Source organism: Mixophyes fleayi, chromosome 6, assembly GCF_038048845.1.
Source record: "Mixophyes fleayi isolate aMixFle1 chromosome 6, aMixFle1.hap1, whole genome shotgun sequence".
Classification (NCBI taxonomy): domain Eukaryota; kingdom Metazoa; phylum Chordata; class Amphibia; order Anura; family Limnodynastidae; genus Mixophyes; species Mixophyes fleayi.
The window spans coordinates 176,863,366-176,886,375 of NC_134407.1; the positions used below are offsets into that span (position 1 = coordinate 176,863,366).

The 23,010-nt window shown below is 40.8% G+C and overlaps 1 protein-coding gene across 1 annotated transcript; it reads right to left on the reverse strand.

Moving 5' to 3' along the window:
• Positions 1-1,080: 1,080 nt before the first annotated feature.
• Positions 1,081-21,391, reverse strand: CCR10 (C-C motif chemokine receptor 10). Its single transcript, XM_075215377.1, has 2 exons — positions 21,267-21,391; positions 1,081-2,654 (listed from the first exon to the last, which is right to left on the reverse strand). Exons 1-2 carry the CDS (start codon positions 21,291-21,293, stop codon positions 1,584-1,586), a joined length of 1,098 nt encoding a protein of 365 aa, XP_075071478.1. The 5' UTR covers positions 21,294-21,391; the 3' UTR covers positions 1,081-1,583.
• Positions 21,392-23,010: the final 1,619 nt, after the last annotated feature.

A 23,010-nucleotide genomic window follows, 5' to 3' on the forward strand; every position in this document is an offset into this window, starting at 1 on the left:
GATGTGTATTTACACGTGTGCGTATACTACATGCAGTCTGTCCTGTGTGTCTGTGTACAGCAACTACTGTTTAGGCCGAGTGCAATTCCACCTAGATCCAAAACAAAACCTATCTTGAGATGTGCTTGGATTTTGATACGGCTGGAACTATGCTCAAGTTGTATTCTCTTTTTAAATGTGCAACTTCTGTGCAAGTTGACTCTATAAGAGTTCAAGGGGTATATTTAATAAACTGCGAGTTTGAAAAAGTGGAGATGTTGCCTACAGCAACCAATCAGATTCTAGCTGACATTTATTTAGTGCATTCTATAAAATGATAGCTAGAATCTGATTGGTTGCTAAAGGCAACATCTCCATTTTTTCAAACTCGCAGTTCAGTAAATATACCCCTAGGAGTGCATAATGGCAGCACTACTTATACCTCATCTTCATCAGTCCGACACAAAAGAACAGCTCTCCAAGCCCTGCCCATCTGTATAATATTGTTTAGAATAATAGTACTTTATTTTAACAATTTTACCTATATAGTTACTTAGAATATTACTCTAATATATAAAGTTCATTTTTCACTTATAATTAAGCTGCACATGATACCTTGCACACGTCAGTCTAGCATATACATATGTGCCCACCTTCAGTGCAATTTTGGAATATGCACCAATAAACTCCATCTGTGTTTTCTTTGGCAGGATTGTGGGTGCAACGTGAAATGCGCATAGTGACAGAGTGACAACATTACTACCATCCTACCACCACTGCAGGACCACATCCTTCTTTCATTTCAATTTTCCCATATATTTCCTAAAATATTACTGGTTATTGCCTCAAATCTTAAGTTAACATGAGAGTGAGGGGATTGTCTTTATTACGTATCTCTTATTTGCTTAAAAGGTTTTATGCCGTTTCAGAATAAATGAAGCTGGCATCAGCACTGCAGGATGGCTATGATTTGCACCTTCGTAAATGAGACAAGCGGACACATTCTGAGTAAAAAGCTAACGGATCTAATTATGACTCATGAAAATTATATAATCATTACATGACTGAAAAAGACATGAACAATAATAATACAGATAATAATACAGATAAAACAATAGTCATATGTATAGAGTATACAGTTCCTATAGGTACATGTAAATTCTATGCAGTTTTATTTTCAATTAAATGTGAGTATAAACTCCTTTTAAAAATACTACATCTAATTTAAAATGTTGTTTTGGGTAGAGATGAATAGGATATGCTACAATACAGGTCTCTGCCTTCCCCCGAGTCCAATGGTCTAGAGATGTACTCGTCTCCTATTAAAGTGGGATTCTTTCAAATACACAACTGAGTTTTGGCAGAACTGACCTTTGAACTTCCAAATCACATGATTGGGAATTCATGGAGGAGAGGCATCAATAACAAGACAATAGTAATAGGAGAGAGTAGTATGTCTCTGTACCAATACAGCCTCTTGGAGTCCCACCAGATCAGATTAGGCAAAACGGAGACAATCTGGACCTCGGCTAAAAGGAGTTCTGCATAATTCTTTGGTAACAATTCTTCCTTTAACTACCTTGGATAAGGGATACCAGTCACCATTACATATACAATGTGAAACTGCTGGTGTCCATCACCACAGGGGTGTTAAAATTTCTGCTCAATCTACAATGTCTCGCATAACGGTCTCTAGAGATGCAGCGAAAATTCTTCAGAAGAAGCAGAATATCGTTCCTGAATTGCACCCCTATAAATGCATAGAGTATTGGATTAAGGCAGCATCGTGTGAATGCCAAGTTGTTGGTAATGATGATTGCAATATCTTTTCGCATCCTCTCTTCACAGGTCATCTCTTGGCTCCCTAGAAAGTCGGCGGTCTCCATGAAAGTGACCAGTGTGTACGGGAGTTGGAAGATCACAAACACCAGCACAAGGGAGAGGATGACTTTGAGAGCTTTGTGCTTCTTAAAGCTCCTGCTTGACAGCAGGGTCCTGATGATAATGGAGTAACACACAACCATCACGCAAAAAGGTATAAAGAAGCCAAGAAGGATCTGAAAGATGTTACTGGTGGTCTTAACTGCACCGGTGACCTCTTCTGGGAATATCATCTTACAGATGCGTGATCCATCTTCTAGCCATTTTGATTTGCTGTAAATTAATTGGGGGAGACTGAGTAAGAGCGATACCACCCACACAATTATGGAGATTAGTTTGCTGTAGTAAATGGATCTCTGGCGTATCTTATGGGCCTTTATGGCTTGGACAATAACTATGTACCTGTCCACACTGATGCAGGTCAGGAACAGTAAACCACTAAAGAAATTGATGGAGTACATACCATGCATCACCTTGCACATCCCACTGCCAAACACCCAGCCTTTAACTGCATTGATGGACAGAAAGGGAAGTGTTAAGAGCAGGAGAAGGTCAGCTATGGCCAGGTTAATAAGGTAGATATCGGTCATGGTTTTTACTTTTTTGGTGAATATATATGTAAGGAGAACCAAGCTATTGCCAGATACACCAATCAGAAACACAAGAGGTTGCACACATGGTTCGAATATTCTTTTGAATTCCTGTGTAGCAATTCCATCACAGATTGGTGGAACGAGACCTTCGTAATCAGAAGACACATAGTAATCCGTTGTTTGTTGGAAGTTGTCTGCAGTCTGTAAGAGAACAACCACACGTTATTACATGTTTGTGAATGTGACAAAACGAGTATGATATGTGAATTATAGCAAATACTTTGTATAGCCCTTCTTTTGTTTCCCCAGCTCATCAGACTACAACTGCATTGTCCAATTACATGTGGTTAAGGGGACATTGTAATTCAATTTAAATATGTATATTTTGTATTATATATTGATGACTTGAAGTAATGTTATTCATTGTCCTTAAACTGAAGCCAGGAGGGTTATGGGTAAAGATCAGGTGGTGTCTAGGATACAGGTGAGAGGGCTTGAGCTGCATTCATTCTCCCCCCTCCTTCCTCTACAGGAAGCATGGAACAGCTGGGGACCCTGTGACATCACAAAGTAGTGTAAGGGGTTAATTTTAGGAGGGGCTCACTGCTACCTTATCCTTGGAAGTAGGGGAAGCCAATTAAGCATCAATTGTTCTCCTTAGGACTAGTCCAGACGTTCTGTCTGCATCCCAGCAGGGGGCTTCTGTGAAAGGACATCTCATCTCCACTGCCCTGTCCAAACCCCCTAGTCCTGCACTGGCCAATGGGGAAGTAGAATAGATGCAGGGGTTTGTCCAGGGAGGGGAAAGACTGTGGAAATTAGACCTGTGATATATAAGGAACAACTCCAGGGGGGAGGGGTGTTCATGCTTGGATTTCATTCAGGAAGGTGCAAGATGGAGTTTTGAATTGTCGTTTTCTAACTCAAGTCTATATATGCAGCTGAGAGGGATCCATGGGTCATGAAGTCTGGACAGCAGGTGACTATATCTCCTTAAGTTATTGGGGTAAGGGACAGATGATGTGGTAAATCAGCCTGGCATTTATTTACTGTGTGTACATAATATTGTAGTGTGATTTGTATGACAATAAATATACTGTTGTATGTTTATAACTGCATTTTGCCTGAGTGACCATACGAATCCTAGAAGGTACTGGGTAGCACTGGGCCAGATAAACCCGGTATCTTCACAGTGAATAAAAACCAAGAAGATCCTCCAGCTTAAATATCTGAGATTAAGAACAAACCTCACAACCACTAATCATTAAGCCAAGTCCTCTTTCTTGCCCTGCTGCTTCACATGGCTGCTAGCGGCATCATACCTAACCCGGCACCATGTAACCCCCATTATCTGTTTACGCTCCATTCAATTTTTCCTCCTATATCCACTTCCCTCCACTACCTTCCCTGCCCTTTTCATGGGCACTTTGGAACACAAGATCTGCTTTCAACAAACTTCCATCCTTCCATGACATAATAATTTAAAAATCCCTCCACCACCTTGCCATTACATAAGCTTGGCTTCTGTCTCAGAAGACTGTTTTAAAGGTAACTTTTAGTTACATTCACTGCAGCTCTCTCCCAGGGGCGTACTCTGTCTGACTTAGAGACAAATAAGGTGGTAGAGTAGATATTCTACTTTCCCTACATTGCACCTTCTGTGTGTTACCCATGGATCACTCCCCTCCTTCTCTTACTTTTGAAGTCCACACTATCAGCCTCAACTCTCCTCTCCATGTTTGTGTTGCTATCATTTATCACCCACCACTAGTCTCCCAACTTTTCTGCCTGGCTCACATATTTCCTTTCCTTGAGCTCCCTACTCTGTTTTGCCACCATAAAACTTCCTCATTTAGTCTCTCCCAATGGACTTCATCTCTAACCCACTGTGTTGGATACTTCTTTGAACACACACACACACACACACACACACAGACACACACACTCTTGACTTGATCTACTAATTACCTTCACTTCAACTACTTAAACAAGACTTCCCCTGTGCTGCAACCGACCTCTCTGAATAGGCATACTGGGACTTGTAGTTATACTACCACTGGAGAGTCATTGGTTTCTTATATCACATGAGATATCCTTTAAGAAATGTATATGTTCTCTGTATGACATCTGTAAGCTGTGCATACCCATGTCTGACATCAAGGACAAATTGCAAACATGCGTGTATGAAATTAAACCGTGCTTGTTTTCCCCATGCACAACACATGGGTCAAATGTCAAATATAGGAATACAGGACCTCATTCATTTATGCAAGCAAAAAGAATGGAATGTGCAGGGCCAAAATGACGCGTTTCACCTCAAATAGCTTTATTTTGGCCAGGGAATTGTGGGATGCGAGAGACTTGCCTGCTCTCTCTAGATTCTAGGAAGCTCCCTGAAGTCCGGGAGACTGACCTGGATTTCGGGAGTCTCCCAGACATTATGATATAAAGTCTCAGTAGAACACACAGAAAACAAAATGTATTAAATTATTGTCACCTGTTAACAATGTAATCATTAATGAAAAAACAGAAAAAAAACGTTTTTGTTTTTTATATTTATACCCATGAAATACATTTATCAGGATGTTTACTGTACATAAAATGCGTTGTTACAGTTACTCCTGATTACACACACATGTTGTAGCATGAATACACAACCGTTATCACTATCACTCGGCACTTACACCTGACCTCGATCTTGGCAGCCCCTTGCTCTACACTAACTATGTGCATATTACCCTTCCCTCCCCCATTCCGCCCATGAAATTGTAGGCAGTTGGAAGTGTCCTTTTCTTTTGAAGATGAACTGTATATACTTGTGTTCATTTCCGTATAGTCCATTTCTAGACATGCACAGTGCAATTTAACGCAAAATACACATATCGGCATTTATGCTCCTTAATGAATCAGAAATAGAAATAATAGGGCTGACAGTCTTGGTCTAAATCTGCAGTTACATTTTATTGTACCATAGCTCACTCAGAAACAGGAGAGGTGGCAGGGTTCAGTGCTAATCTTCCTCAAACAATACTAATTCATCCCACCATCATAGAAGTCTGTGTACTATGATGTAATTGTCGATAATGGCCTTCCGAATGGAATTAGTAGTTCATTTTACGGCAGAGCTGTCATGCATTTTGGCCAATTCTTGTACAGCAGACCAAATATCAAAATGTTGTGCTGACTCATCTCCATCACCACTGGATGTCTTGGGAAAGCTACTTTTTTTTTCCGACAAGCAGTTGCCAGAGAAACTGAAGGAGTAGATGTCATTACAAGATGATGATAGCTCTTGGATCCTGGCGAAGCGAATTAAGTAGTTAATCTACAATTAAAATATAGTTAGCACATTTACTTTTTTTATTTCATCTGTTAAATTTTTGTAGCTCCTTCTCAAAATGTATAATTAAGACAATCACTTGACTCAAGCTATCCGTTTCTGCACTCTCTTCACAGGAGACTACTTCGCTGGACAAAGTACATTCCCCTCAAATGCTAGTCTTCTTGCAGCTGCTGCATTCTCCTACATGCTGTTGCAGAATCCCGAAAATGACCCTAAATTTTTCGGGACACAAACAGTATCTCCTGCATGTCATTGTCATTTTTTAAAAGTTCTGTAACACCAAGTTGATTGTGTGAGCAAAACAAGAAATGTGATGGAATTCCACCCCGCTGTAATGCTTGAACAATATTGGTGTTGTTATCAGAAATGACATATCCTCAGGTGAGTCGAAGCAGGATTAGCCATGTTGCAATGACATTACTTACTTTTTGTAACAGATTGTCAGCTGTATGCCTCTTACTAAAGCCGCTGATACACAGAGTAGCCTACTTCTGAAAAATGTTACGTACATGCTGCTGCTGTTCCTGCTGGTGAAGGCGAATCACCAACCGAGTGGGCTGTCACAGTCATATAATCTTTACTTTGCTCAGTTCTGCTTGTCCACATATCTGTGGTTAAGTGTACAGTGGGTAGAATGGCATTTTGTATCCCAATAATTACATTTTTATGAACTTTCTGGTAGAGGTGAGGAATAGCTTTTCTAGTAAAATGGTGTCAATATGGAATTTGGTAACAGGGACAGAAGACCTCAAGTAACTGTCTAAAACCAGCTGCATTAATAGTGGACATTGGACGCAGATCTAATACTAGCATAGTCCCCATGGCGTCTGTGATTCGCTTTGCGACTGGGTGACAGGTTTAATACTTGCTTCCTCTTGCAAAGGATTGTTTAACAGTCAATTGTTGCTTCTGGGGATATTGATGATGAAAGTGTTGGGGGTGTAGATTGCAGGTGCTGGGATGTAGATGAGATAAGGGAGGTAGATGATGCTGGACTGCTTGTTGTTATTTTTTTTAACATAAGTTTCTGATTTTCCCAACAGCTTTCCAAGAACTCACTTCAAATGCCGTAACATGGATGAGGATCTTAGATGGTTAAGGTCCCTACCTCTATTGAGTGTGGCTTTAAAAACGCTACAAATGGCTAGACACCTGTTGTCAGGATTTGTGTAAAAATAATTCCACACTTAAGAGGTGGATTTTTGGTCTTAGGCCCAGGCATGACAATGGCCTTTTTCTTATCACTGGCAAGAACTGCAGCAATCTTTGTTTGAAAGTGTATGAAAATAATATTGTGACTTATGAGGTGGTCAAAATTGAATGGAAATGACTGGAAAGTAGTGTTAGTGAGGTAATAATAATGTAGGTACAAAATAATACCTAAATTATGATATTTTTACCCAAAAAAATTGAATTTTGAAAAGGTTTCTGTAACTATTAAGCATTTCCCTGACAATTTCTTTGTAGTTTGGATTCTTGACATTGCCTAAAAATTTTGAAATCACTTGTTTGAATGAAGTCCGAAACTTCCACAATATTCATTACAGGCCCAAAATGTTCATCTTTTATTACCTTTCTAATGTCAGGGCCTGTAATAATGCCTTCCTTCAGTTTACCATCGGATATGTTAGTGAATTTGGTGCAAAGATATTTGAAGGTTTCTCCATCCTTAGGCAGTGCTTTTACAAATTGTTTCATCAGTCCTAATTTTATATGTAGAGGGGGAAGTTAAACTTTATTTGGATCTACTAAACTGGATTTGATGACCTTATTTTTTCCAATTTCTAAACTTATCGAGCTGGCCAATTGTTTTTTTGCCAATGTAAATTTTTAGCTCTGCTATCCAGGGGTGGATTGGGAACTCAAAGTGGCCCTGGAAAAAGTTCTGGACGTGGCCTCATGTGGGCAGGACCAAATCAACTGTAGGCAGGGCCAACAATAAAGGAGGTGGGATTAGTATAAAGCTGGTTATACCCCTAGAGGTCTGCCTAGCGCTGTAAAGCGCTATGCTGCCCATAAAATACCACCCTTCCCCCAACATTCCCACCAGCAGGACAAACATGTTTAAATCGGGGCAGTTGGGAGGTACGATTATTGGTTCACCCACATAATGGCTGCCTCCTCTGTGCACGGGTGATGGATACACTTTGACTAATACATTGAAAATAGGACAAAATGAGCAACTAAATTTATCAATAGCAAACCTGTAACAAAATATGTAATCACAATATACATATTCGTAATAACGGTGCAGACGAACTGCCAATATAGAAAAATATAGTTGACAGACTGTCCTGCTCTCTCCTACTTGTTCTTATTGCTTTCTCTACCTGTGGCTGCTGATGTCTTTTGCTCAGTTGCCACTTGTCTGGATCCTGGAATGTTGGGGGCCCTATTCGGGAAAAAAAATGGGTACATGAAATTTGGAAAACTCCAACCAGATCCGGCATTAAATCAATAGTACCCACATTTAATAAATAGGCCTCCCTCCAGCCCTAACATTATAATAATAGTATTCACAATTGATAAATAGATCAATTAGCCTCCAACCAGCCCTGACATTTAATTAATAGTATTTCCATTTAATAAATAAACCTATTTCCCTACCTCCAAACAAGCCCAGAAATAAATAACATTTAAGTTTAATAATTCATATTCACATTTAATTAATAGACTTCATTCTCCCCAAACTCAGAACCACTTTCAATTAATAGCCCTCAAACCACCCCATCTGAAATTAATATCCCCCCACTATTAAATTAAAATGCCCCACCACCACACAAATAAAATAGCACCCAATTTGCCCCTACCTCACACCCACATTATGTTACCATAAGTCCCCATGCCCTCACACCCACATTATATTACCGTAAGACCCCTGCCCTCACACGCACATTAAATTACCGTAAGCCTCCATGCCCTCACATCTATTACATGGACAAAAGCTCCCATGCCCTCACACCCATTACATGGATATAAGCCCTCATGCCCTCTCACCCATTACATTGATATAAGCCCCCTGCCCTCACACCCATTACATGGACATAAGCCACCTGCCCTCACATCCATTACATTGATATAAGCCCCCTGTCCTCACACCCATTACATGGACATAAGCCCCCTGCCCTCACATCCATTACATTGATATAAGCCCCCATGCCCTCACACACATTACATGGACATAAGCCCCCTGCCTTTACACACATTACATGGACATAAGCCCCCCTGCCCTCACACACATTACATTGATAAAAGCCGCCTGCCCTTACACACACACACACACACACATAACAATGATATAAGCCCCTGCCCTCACACATCCATACATACCATTGATATAAGCCCCCTGCCCTCACACACACACATACATAACATTAATATAAGCCCCTGCCCTCACACACACATACATACATTAATATAAGCCACCTGTCCTCACACTTTACACTGAATTAACTCCCCCCGCCTTCAAACTTACCTTGTTGAAGCTGCGTTTCCTGCAGTGCACACATGGGACAGCACCTGTCACATGGTGCACATCCCATGCAGTGGCGAATCCAGGGGGGGGGGGGCGATCGGGGCGATCGCCCCCCCTAGCAGGGGCTTGCTGCCGACAGCTGCACACTGTGCAGGTCCGTTCAGCAGTGACAGTGTGCTGCCCGGCTGCTCTGATTGTGTTTTAAACACAATCAGAGCAGCGGGACAGCACACTGTCACTGCTGAACGGACCTGCACATACTGTGCAGCCGCCGGCAGCCTTAGAACACAGAAAGGGGGCGGGGCCTAAATCACCCCCCCCTAAAATCGCCCCGGGTAGGGCAAATGTCTGGGTCCGCCCCTGATCCCATGTGACATCTGGGATAGGACGAGGCCACGAATAGCGGGAGGAAGGGAGGTAGGCAGGAGAAGATCCGCGGCCACTAGTTAGTCCACCACTGGCACCCCTGAGCATGTTCCCCCGATCCCCCCCTCTCTGTCTGTGCTGGAGGGCGCTGCTGACATACAGTTATCCATATAAGTGCTGGCAGTTCGATAACAGTTGGGCACAGCTGGCCCTGATGAAGCGTTGTTCAGAGATTTAAAAAAAAAATAATAAAACACAAAAAAAATGTAATGTGAACAAAAAAAAAAAAAAAGATTACATCAGGAGGCCAATGAACCGCCTCATCAGACCACCGGCCTACCGGGAAAATTCTCAGTAAGGCCTATGACCAATCCGCCCCTGTTGCTATCCCATTCACAGAGAAAACATGGGAATGTATTCTTATGTGCTCACCTTGTAGTTGTAGTTGTTGTGTGTGTGCAATGTTTTCCTTAGACAGTATGGGGTTTAGGCCATTTGTTAATTTCAGCTTCAGGCCCATGTGGACCTTAATCTAACACTGGGCGGGGAAGGGGGGGGGGGTTATGACGAAAACTGAATTGCAACGTTCTATACTAGCGACTGAATTCATTTAAGACAATGTTTTATAATAAATGTAGGCAGAATACATTTATTATTTTAAAGAATATGAAAAAAATGACATTCATAAATACACGTTTTGCAGAAAAACGTGATGTGATATGCAAAATCTGGAGTAATTTTTGTGCTCAGAAGCCAAAAATCTATACGTATCACATAAATTTGTTAAAAAAGCTTTTTCGTCGCAGACCTGTGTTTTTGTTAATTTTATTTCCCTACTTCTGGAAGACAATTAACTATGGATTTAGGTGCATAATAAAAGCTTAAATGAGTTTTGGGTGTTATTTATATTGTGTTGGTGGCTTTTTTTTCCCCCCACGCATGTTCTCCTCCTACTTTAGCAGTTACCAGTCCAGGCTACAGTAGTTGTGCTGAGGTTTCCCTGCTATAGTGCCACCAGACCTGACTGGCATAGCTATAGTGCTGGTACTGGTAGTCTCAGAGGACCTCACACTTTTTGTCCCTGTGAGATGACCAGTTCCAGCCTATGCTGGCTGCTGTTGTTTATATTTATTGTTTATATTCATTTGCTTATTTTTTAACAAAAAGCAATCTTGCACAAGAGGGAAAGCAGTCGTAACAGATACTCATAGAGAAATATCTGTCGCTGCTTCCTTCTCAACATAGTATGTAAGGTGTATTAATATGCCCTTATGCCTACGCTTGTCCCTTCCCTGCCTTGCTCCACCTCTCTAAGCGTAGAGAGATATAATGGGGAGACATTAATCTGTGTACTACCATTGTGCAGTAAGTAAAAGCGCTCTTTGCACTTACAGCTCAGATTTACAGCCAACTCTACATGACCCCCAGAATAAACATATACCAAACAATGAACCTGAATTTTTTGGAGTGAACATCAGAAGCACCCTCATCACAACACAGTGAGGGCACCTTATTGTGTATATGAGGCCTTATGGAGTCATCCTGTAAAGTAGGAGAATAGCAAATTGTCTCTGAAGTTGTCCATTTGCAGGTGCCTTGGTAACATTATATACTGTGTAAGAGTTTAAACACTAGTAGCGGGTTCAGTAGCAGTGTTGAAATTGAAGACCACCTTAACAACTTTTGAGTACAATTTGGTGGCTTACCCCCTCCCTTACTACATCTGCTACATGTTCACCACAAAATTTCCTTGCCTTGGTTTCTGTGCCATATCTCTCGTTGTATGGCAGTTCTGCTTTTAGATACCATCTGTTTTTCACACAACATCAGCGTGACAACAGTTTTATCTTCATAAGGTTAGTAGGTTAGCCCAGGTCTTTTTCTTTTAAAGATAATCACTGAAGAGTTAAGTTAATCACACTATACACTAATAAGCTACATCAGACGTATGAGTTTTTTTTATAGCATGAATACGTTTACAGCTTAGAAATCATTCGGGTCTATGCTTCCATTGACTTCTGAGGAAGGAAGTTTATGGTAAGTTAAAAAAATATATATATTTTTTTGTTCTTTCCACCTCAGGACATAAATTAACTTAAGCAGGCCTTCCAGAGCTACACCATTATTCTGTTTAAGCTAATTCTAGTCTCTGAAGATGCTGGGAGGTCATGAGAGTAAGGAACATGGAGCAGCTTTACTTGGTTTTCAAGCTCAGCATAGACTGATCACCCTGGTAAAATGGACACAAAGGAAGAAGATAGTGGGCTTCTCTGCTCAAACATAGGTTCATATTAGTGATTGGACTGACTTAAGGTTGCTCTGTCGTTCTTGGGACCATTGAGAAGGAACAAGAAGGAATGAATGAGGAAAGAACTAGTTGTCTTTATGTAGCTTAGGAAGGTCTGTATCTCATCCAAAGAGTGAAGTTTGGAGCCAACCAATAAGGGAGTAAATCATAATTATCTCCTCATTGTCTTGAAAGCCTGAGACCACTTTGGGGTGAAGTGAAGGAATTGTATGAAGGATGACTTGTCCTCTTGAACAAAGCTGCTAACTGCTGTGAACTATAAATAACCAACAGGAAAGCCACATCTTGGATGGTATGGAAAAAGGTAGATAATGGGGACTGCATGGCCCAAAGAGGGTGTCAACAGCTCAATATTTGGGTAATTAAGATCTAAGCCATTCCTGGAGGAACAAAAAGAGCTGGACCAACTGAAAATGGTTACAATATCATGGGTGATATAGACATAATTCTTCCAGGTCCTGCAATAGATTTTGTAAGTCACAGATTTCCATATCAAATGACTGCAGGAGTTATGATTCTTGAAGTCAGAAGCCAGATTGTTGATAAAAAGAGACCTGACACAGGTGTTCTGAGAGGAGAGGAAGCCAACAGACCTGATCTGCCAATAGCACTGCACATTCTATGACAAACCTATTCAGGAGAACAATGCAAAGCACAGTAACAACTAATAAAGTAATCGTGCACCCAAGATGAAATTCTCACAGAACAACTGTCAGTGCCCAAGACAGAAATACAGTCACTTATAGCAGTAAAGCAATATCTTAGGGCTGCATTACCCTCTAAGGGCCACCACTTTAATATGGCTGAGGAAAGGGTGTGTGACTAGGAGGACCAGTGAGACGCTGCTATATACCTACTGTAGTGTAATAATTTAATGTCAGTCTGAACACCGCTAATTTATGCTCTAAGAAGTCATAATTACATTTTATTTTTGGAGCATAAATAAATAATAATTGTTTTCAGCTTTTCCTTCTGAGATGGCATTAACAGAACAAATATCACAGCAGGACATCACATAACCTCCTTACTGTATACTGTGCCTAATATAACTGTACCCTGCGACATCTTATGGGACACCACTGCTGTATTTCTACTGCAATGTACTTTGTAGAACATTCTGTGAAAGCCCTGAAGCCTTTTATTGATGTTTTAAAACTATTTTTTAATAGTATAACAATGAACAGTGTTGTATCAAATATGTTTTACTTGTGCATTTTTAAAAAGTTAATTGTAATCACTATACAGGGTGATTCAAAAGTCGCAGTACACCCTTTTATTTCAAAAACTCTACAGGAATTGGGCCGATTGGCCGATTTCAAGATGGCGCCCATGTTTGGTACATACCGTAAAAGATAGACCACGTCACCCATACCTTACTGGAGTATTCAAGTTTCCCAATTTCCCGTAGAGTTTTTGAAATAAAAGGGTGTACTGCGACTTTTGAATCACCCTGTATACATAAACACTTTGAGGCTCTTGCCTCTTTGCAAGCACCTTCACAATGCAGTAACATGCCTCCTTCAAATTGATGGCCAAGCTGGGCCCTTCTCCTGGGAAATACAGCCCATTAGGCACAGGGATGAATAATCTTCAGGGATGAATATTTACTATGTATAATGTACAGAAATGTGAACGGTACAATTCCACTATAACAGTCTACTGGCTTTGGTCATCCTAAACATAACATTCAATGTGTCCTTAGTTTTTTAGGTTATTTCTATAGTCATTAGAAAACATGACTGCATTTCTTTAACATTTGCTTCCTGTAAGTTGGTTGGCAGTGCCCTTTAACCCAAAGAACCATCATAGGTCACTCTGAGTTCAAGTCACATACAACTCAAATGGTACAAGTTCTTGGAACTGTAATTTGGCAAACCGGTGTGGTTTGTTATTGGCTCCTTGTTGATAAAATGTAAACCCTGTAGAGTACAGGATATGAAGTGGGTCTTTTCTCTGTGTGGTACCACAGGGTTTAAATGCTGTGTTCCATTTTGGAAGTGGTGGTTGAAAATTGTGAACCTCATCTAGCAAAGTGACAAAGTGATTTCCTGACAGCATGTTCCACAATATTTTCTATGCTGCAAGCATGTCAAGGTTCAGATCAAGTATTTCATGCCCTTTATCTCCTTTTTCAATATTTAATATGGGTTTGATGTGCCACATCTGCATGGCCCAAAGCATTGTGATGGAAGAAATCAGGGCCACAGATTTTTGCATACAGAGTGGAATGGAAGTTCAGCCCAATGAAAAGCAAGTCCTCTTGCATAGTCTCATCACTGTCAGTAGATTCATACTGTCCCTCAGCAGACGGCCTGCATCTATCTGTAGAACAATACAGAAGGCCAGTTCCAAGCTGACCGGTCCATTGGCAGAGGTGAATGGTTCTGAGCTGAGCAGTCTATCATCAGTCACAGTCATGGCAATGACCTGGGTTGATTCGGAAACATTTTGTTATATCATAGAGACGTAAACAGATATAACACGTCCCCACCTGAATACAGTAGTATTCAATGCAGAAACTATTCTAGTAACTGCTATAAAATACAGAGAACATCAGCAAGGTCTGTTAGATGAAGGACTACAATTTGTAGCTTTTCCATGTACTTTCTTGGTGGTTTTGGCTGGTTCTACTTTCCGACCTTGGCCTTTGGCTTTGTGGTCGTTACAATGGCCACACTAGCCAGTATAGATAATTTGAGTTTCTTCACATTGTAGAAGTTTTTGTAGCACATAGGGCCTGATCCGTGCTTGCATGCAAATCATATCCCAGTGCAACTGACACTTACGACTTGAAGGATGGAATAGAAGTAGAATGGGGCAGACAGACCTAGACAATGTACAGTAAGGGTGTGCTAAGGATGTGCCAATACAGATACAGTCAATTCAAATCCCGGGTTTCTCGTAAGTACGTTTGTTTCAGCCGTATCACTTGCACCAGCTACAGGGCAGGTGTAAGTGCCGACTGATAGTTATGACTGACACGTCATAGTCTTTGTTTAGATAAGTACATGTATGCCTGCCACTAGATAGCACAGAACATGTGCATGTAACTTTAGACCATAAAAACGCATTGTATTTACAGTACATATTAATTTTGGGGTGTCCCCAATAATTGTGCATAAATATTTCTAGCTGTCAAAAGTCATATCTGTCAGCAGTATCAACCAAATAATTTTTACCACTACAAGTGCTTTGCGCTCAGAATGGATTCAAAGCAGTCCACATATGATCAGAATGGGCAACCAGGTTCTGTCACCAGTCCTGATGTTAGTGTTCCCAGTCAAACTACAGAGTGTTTCGAAATCAGTCCAAAAAACAAAATAAAAATAAATAAATTACTGTGTTGAAGCGAAAAAGAAGTGTTACTGAGCAAAAGTTAAGTGCCGATAAAAAAAAAATTGCCAACATGCGATTCTACACACGCAGTGGCAAAGAGAGAATGAGGCCTTCACCTTTGGCTATTAGTGGCAGATCCAAAAATGTTACCGAGCCTACAAGTGGTGCACAACTACTGTTACGCGTCAAAGCCGAGCTGCAAGATAACAGTAAGGCATTGGAGGATAATGTTTGCTCTGATTCACAATGACACCAATTCCTGTAGAGAGTCCATCCAACAGTGGTATGTCTAATCGTGAGCATTCTGTTAGTGTACCCATAAAGAAGGGCCCTTTCAGCAGTTCTGCTGATGTGTACCTGAACAGCCCGAGTGTAGCCGGTGATACACAAATTGAGGATGCCACTTTGGAAATAGAAGAGGATCAGGGGGAGATTTATGGAGGTGACGAGGGCACTAATGAGAATGTTGATGATTATGATGCAGACAGATACCAAATTGCCTTTCTCAATTTCTATTTATATTCTAGATTATATAACGGCTGAATAGTTTTCTATTTTACTCCTAGTGGAGAGGGGATCTGAGGCAGACAGATACCAAACTGCCTTTGTCCATTTCTTTGTATATTCGAATTTCTAGTTCTACAGTCTATGCAGGCTGCTTTTTTTATATTCAACTACAAGTGGAGGGTGGGGGGGGGGGGCACAGATAGCCACCAAAGTACCGTGGTCCATTTAATTTTACTTTCTAGCTCCACAGTCTGTGCAGGCTGCTTTTTTTATATTCAACTACAAGTGGAGGGCGGGGGGGGGGGGGGGGGCATAGATAGCAACCAAAGTACCGTGGTCAATTTAATTTTACTTTCTAGCTCCACAGTCTGTGCAGGCTGCTTTTTTTTATATTCAACTACAAGTGGAGGGTGTAATATACACCCATAGACGATGGCTACACTGCCAATAATCAAAGATGGAGGAGGTAGACAACCAGGTTTGACTAATTTGCAGACAAGTGTTCGCATTAAGGACAGCCTACCAGGGATTAAAATGTTTTTTTCATAATTTATTAGCTTTAGAATTACCTCACTTATATAAGAAACTGGTGGAGCACTAAATTAGGTTATTTTAGACCAAAAAAAATTGTATTTTTTTCAAAAATAGCAAAACAAAACCAAACAAAACCAAAACCAAAACACGTTAAACGGTAATCCAGATCCAAAACCGAATCCAAAACCAAAACACGGGGGTCAGTGACCATCTCTAATTTTAGTTGGCTGCCAATCAACCTACCGGTATGTTTTTGGACTGTGGGAGGAAATGAGCAAGTGGAGGTACCCCATGCAAATATAGACAGAACATACAAACTTCACATAGGGCACGGGTCAGAATTGAACTTGTGACTCCAGTGCCGTGAAATGGCAATGCTATCTACCGTGCCACCCTGTTTTTCAGACAATAAATATGTGAACATTATTTATGCCAAATAGCTCTAAGCAAATACAACATAGCTCCATCTGGCTACTATTAAATGCAGAAACAATTCTAGTAACCGCAATAAAATACAGAGAGCATCTTAATGACCACTAAGCAATATAGAGAGCATTCTGGTGACCACTATCCAATACAAAGAGCAATCATGTGATCGCCATACAATAGATGAAATTCTAGTGATCTCTAAATGTTAAATACACTACTGTATATAACCTAGAATATAGTTTTGTAAATGAATAATAAATCAATCTAGAAAGGCAACAAAATTATATTAATCAGAAAATGTATTTATTCAGATGCAGTACAGGCAGGGCCAGATTTACCACTAGGCAACCTAGGCACCTGCCTAGGGCCTAGCGGCTCTCAGGGGGCACAGCTGTGGGGGACAGGAGCAATTCGCGCCCCCCCGATTCGGGGGGGGGGGCGCGAATCGCGGGAGGGGGGGTCGGGTGCCGCGAATCGGGTCCCGGCGGCCTCTTCTCCTCTCAGTGTCTCAGTGATAGAGAGAGGAGGAGAGGCTGCCGGGACCCGACAAGCGATCACGTGACTCTTTCTTTTTTTTTTTTTACATCTGGACTGACGGAGGAGGAGCAGCGCGCAATAGAAAGGTAAGTAAAACAAGGGACAGAAGTGGTGATGGTGAAGAGGCACAGAAGTGGTGATGGTGAAGGGGCACAGAAGTGGTGATGGTGATGGGCACAGAGGTGGTGAAGGGCACAGAGATGGTGATTGGCACAGAAGTGGTGATGGTGATTGGCACAGAAGTGGTGATGGTGAAGGGCACAGAGGTGGTGATGGTGAAGGGCACAGAGGTGGTGATGGTGAAGGGCACAGAGATGGTGATTGGCACAGAAGTGGTGATGGTGATTGGCACAAAAGTGGTGATGAGCACAGAGGTGGTGATGGTGAAGGGCACAGAGGTGGTGATGGTGAAGGGGCACAGAATTGGTGATGGTGATTGGCACAGAGGTGGTGATGGTGATTGGCACAGAGGTGGTGATGGTGAAGTGCACAGAGGTGGTGATGGTGAAGGGCACAGAGGTGGTGATGGTGAAGAGGTTGGTAATTATTTAGGGGTGCCTTTTTCTGCAGCAGGGTGGCCTTGCTCTTTTCACATGTTAGGTACGCCCCCAAAGATGCAGGCCACGCGGCACATGCTTTCATATCTACTTAACTATAGGGGTATATGGTAGGCATGCGGCGGCACATGCTTTCACTTCTACGTAACTATAGGGGTATATGGTAGGCTGCAAAAATATAGTGCTATGGATTGTTTCAGGGAGGGGGCCCATAAACAGTATCCTGCCTAGGGCCCTATGAGGTCTAAATCCGGCTCTGAGTACAGGCATTGACCGTTAGATATTGCATGGTGACAAAATAAGAATTTGTAAAGGAAAGGTAAACTAAAATGACATTTGTACAGTATGCATTTTTAAGGATTTATAAGTGAGAAATAAATCCATTTTTAAAGTTAGTTGTTTATTAAAGATAGACTACCATGTTGAGCTTATTAGCTCTGTCCCCTTCTCATAAGGGTCTGCAGGCGCTAGTGTTACAGCTACTGTGTGGTGCTTTGAGGGGAGGGGGGGCGGTGTTCAGGAGAACCAATGAGAAGTTGTAATGATGGGCTCTGACAATTCTGATTGGTAGGGAGAGGAGCAGCCTAAGCCTTCTGCCCTATGAGATGGGTCAATCAGAGCAGGACATTTAATATAGTGGCATGGTATTTAAAATAGTGACACTGGTCCCTGGGGGGTCAGCCACAAAGGAGGACCAAAATGCCAGAACTGACAAGACCACCGCCAGTATTTCCCAGTATTCCCAGCAGCTGGGAAAAATATTGTAGCTGTTGTTATAGCAGAAGAGTCCCCCAGAATTGGGACAGTTGTAGGGTATACCATAAAAGTTCCATGGAAGGTTGGCATTGGGGCAGATCGTAATGAAAAGGGAGATGTCAAAATTAGATAACCCATATATAGGTCACAGCAGCAGATTAGCGCATTCTCCCTAACACCATTTTTCTATCTTCCTATTTCTCTAAATATTTGTACATCTTTTAATTACATTAGTAATTGCAGTAGTATTCAGTAAATGTGCTGTCCCATGCAAGGTGTGCCCGGAGGGTGCCCCATTAAGAATAATGGCCAACACACACTCTGAAAACATGCGAAAATCAAGATTTCTTGTCTTAAACCAGGAATGCTTTCTAAAATGTAAAATCACTACCCTTTGAAGTGCATTTGAAAATCTTGTTGCAGTTGCTGCCCTCTTGACACGGTAAGCGATGCACGTCACTTTTAAAACAACCATAGTTGTCTACATTTTGCCCCATGGGACAAGTGTGGGGTGCAGGACAATGTAATTTACATTATCACGTTCCTTTCCCCCAATAAAGGTGATTTGCATCATTGAAGATTACGGGGCACGGCCCCGATGATACAATTCACACAGAAGGCCCCGCCCACTTTACAAAAAGGCGTTGCAGGATAGGTGAGGATTGCCCACTCTCCTGGGAGTCTGGGAGAATTCCCCAAACTTTGGGAGTCTCATGGACATTTTAGTAGGCAACCTTGATATATACAGGTTGCAGCTGTAACTCCTCTAACTTTATACATTACATTTTTTTTCAGCATTTTAGTTTCACATACTCAGTCTGGAAACCAGAAAGACTATATGCTTATACTGCGGTTGCCACCTAATTTAATTAAAGGGCTGAGTCTCTTTGTACCAGTATGTGTTGGTTCTAGTTTCAGATCAGTGGTGCCTAATCTACATCATTGATTCATTTCTGGCCTAAAACTGGGGGTGGCTTGGTAGAGGAGTGAATTTTCTTTGATTTGCAGTCATGTACTATGTATTATATAGACCTGTGTTTTCTTGTGAAGTTATGCAGTAATATATTACATATTATATGGACTTGGAATTATATACTATGTAATATATAGACCTGTGTTTTTTTGTGGCTATGCAGTAATATATTACATATTCTATGGACTTACAGTTATGTACTATGTATTATATAGACCTGTGTTTTCTTGTGAAGTTACGCAGTAATATATTAAATATTCTATGGACTTACAGTTATGTACTATGTATTATATAGACCTGTGTTTTCTTGTGAAGTTACGCAGTAATATATTACATATTCTATGGACTTACAGTTATGTACTATGTATTATATAGACTTGTGTTTTCTTGTGAAGTTATGCTGTAATATATTACGTATTCTAAGGACTTACAGTTATGTACTATGTATTATATAGACCTGTGTTTTCTTGTGAAGTTATGCAGTAATATATTAAATATTCTATGGACTTACAGTTATGTACTATGTATTATATAGACCTGTGTTTTCTTGTGAAGTTACGCAGTAATATATTACATATTCTATGGACTTACAGTTATGTACTATGTATTATATAGACTTGTGTTTTCTTGTGAAGTTATGCTGTAATATATTACGTATTCTAAGGACTTACAGTTATGTACTATGTATTATATAGACTTGTGTTTTCTTGTGAAGTTATGCTGGAAAGTAATACGTACGCTATGGACTTACAGTTATGTACTATGTATTATATAGACCTGTGTTTTCTTGTGAAGTTATGCAGTAATATATTACGTATTCTATGGACTAACAGTTATGTACTATGTATTATATAGACTTGTGTTTTCTTGTGAAGTTATGCTGGAAAGTAATACGTACGCTATGGACTTGCAATCATTTACTATGGAGTCCATGAAATCTGGAAGAAATTTGCTTTCAGACGGCCACTTTTGCTCATATGTCTGGAAGCGCGGCCCGGAGAACGAGTTGGGGCAGAGCGATGGTGTGAATATATGATTATGATATTAGTCGTTATCAGTCCGTTCTGCTACTCCTTTCCGTTCTCTGTCACCTCTGAGGCAGCCAAAATCATATCTGCTCCATTTTGTGTTCTATTTAATACCTCAGTATTACATATCGTGCTGCTCTGCGACAAAACGGAGCACTAGAACTCTGTAATCTATAGATCGGCAATTTATGTATTCTAAGGACTGGTAGTAATATACCATGTAATGTAATATAAGGGCTTGCAGTCTTACTGTATGAATTCTCAGCACAAAATTTGTTAAGTGCAGCTTTGGTCAGTAAGCCTGCTGACTGGAAAATTGAGGTCTGTTTGTCAAAACTGAAAAAAGTTGAGTAGAAATGACATCCTCCTGATATAGACATACTACAAAAAGCTGGTACCACAGCAAAGGTTTTGAAACTGCAAAGTCATAAATCACTGAATCACTATTCTCTTTTGCCACATCTGCTTTTAGCTTTTTTGAAAAACGTTGGCCGTATATATAATTTCTCCTGTGAATGTAAATGTCACTTGTCATTATTTTAAAAATGATCAAGCCTCAATGTATATTTCAATGTGTCATTTTATACATTTTCTCTTTCCTGTCCTTAAAGTTTAGTCTAGACAAAGTTTTTATGCCGAATTTATAATTTGCATTAGTTCTTACCTCCTCATATAGTGGGTTTGGTCCCATTGTGGCGGAGATGAAAGTGATGCGGAGAGTTTGATGGTCTCACTCAAGCTGTCAGGTAACAATACTCAATATTCATGCAAAGGCTTTTCATTTTATACAGCCTAGCCCCAAAGGAAAGAATCGCAGGCTCATAATGTATTGTACAAGCACAACCCTATCTGCATTAAGTGTTGTGTCAGTACGAGAATTAGTCCAACCTCTTTTTTTCTACAAACAGAACGACTGTATTGTAACACAGCCCTTATCGGTTCAAACAAAGGAATGTGTTATTTAGATTGTTTATTGTTTTTTTTATTAAACCTCTTGGAATTCTTAGTACAACTAACAAATCTTTATTCACCCTGAACTCCCAGTAAGGCTGCCTGTGGCAGAGTTAATTCCACATGCAGCTATCACACAGCGGTCGTTCAATGCATTTATTTGAAGAATGTCCTGGAGAAAACTTAAGAACTGGAGCAGTATTTCAGCTTACTATTTCAAGCCGTTACCAACTTGCCAAGTTTGATCAATTATTGCACTTGACTTATAGTTTAAGTACACAAAGATTGTCACTCAAAACCTATGTGATGTAAAAGTCACAGTCTCTGCATAAGTTATAAACTCTGAGAAAAGTTTTCAGAGCAATAGTCAAGATCAAGGCAGTGTATGCACAATACACCCCCAACTGGCTTCACTATACTTGCGCCCACACATTTATAGAAGAGCAGAGCCTTCACACATCACAAGGGCCCCCCTCAGCGCCAGGCCCCAAAGCAGCAACAAGGGCTGCCGCTGTGGCTGTTATGCAGCATGTCACAGTGCATAACAGTCCTTTAAAACAGCTGCTGCAGCAATACAGCTAAGGAGCAGAGGTTTTTCCTATGCTAAAAACAAGGACCATTATTTTTTTAACATTTTTGTTTATGCAATAAAAATCTTCCAATAAAAAACACATGATTAAAAAAAAAAGAAAAGGACCACCCTCTACCAAACAACCAAATCAATTTGGACTATATTCTCTCTCTCTGTTCTGACAGAAATCTCAGTGTAAACCTGGCTAGCATAAGAAAGGGGAGCAGACACATGGAAGTACATTTTTATAGTACTTACAGTTTTTCCCTTTTCTTTGCTGGTTCCTTTTGTATGTAATTGCGCTTGTTCTCTCTACTTAGGCTCTGCCATGGAATGTCCAGTAGACTCTTTAATTTTTGGAAGCTCTCCCGGGAGAGCAGAGCAACCTCCCAAATCCTGCCCGCTTCGTTAGTGAAGCGGGTGTGGCTTATCACATCATCCTGGCCCCGTCCCCTGCTATAATAAGCCGAAATTGATATTGTATGGCGGGGCCTAATTACGTGACTAGCATGGCCACGCCTCCAAGACACAGCTAACTTTGGAGATCTTTCAGAAGTTGTAGAGATGTTGTAAAAAACTGCAGCTACTCCCCTCTTTGTCACTTTTCAGGCTTTCTCCTCTGTCTTATGAAAAAGACAGTTGTCAGTGCTTATCCTTTACACTGCATATCTGTGTCTATCTAGCAAAGTAAAAACATAAGGTATTAGTTCATATTTTTATCAAAACATTTAAGCCTGCATCCCAGCGTCAAGGGCACCTCATTATATGCAGGCCCTACACTGACCTATATCATCATCATCATCATTTATTTATATAGCGCCACTAATTACGCAGCGCTGTACAGAGAACTCATTCACATCAGTCCCTGCCCCAATGGAGCTTACAA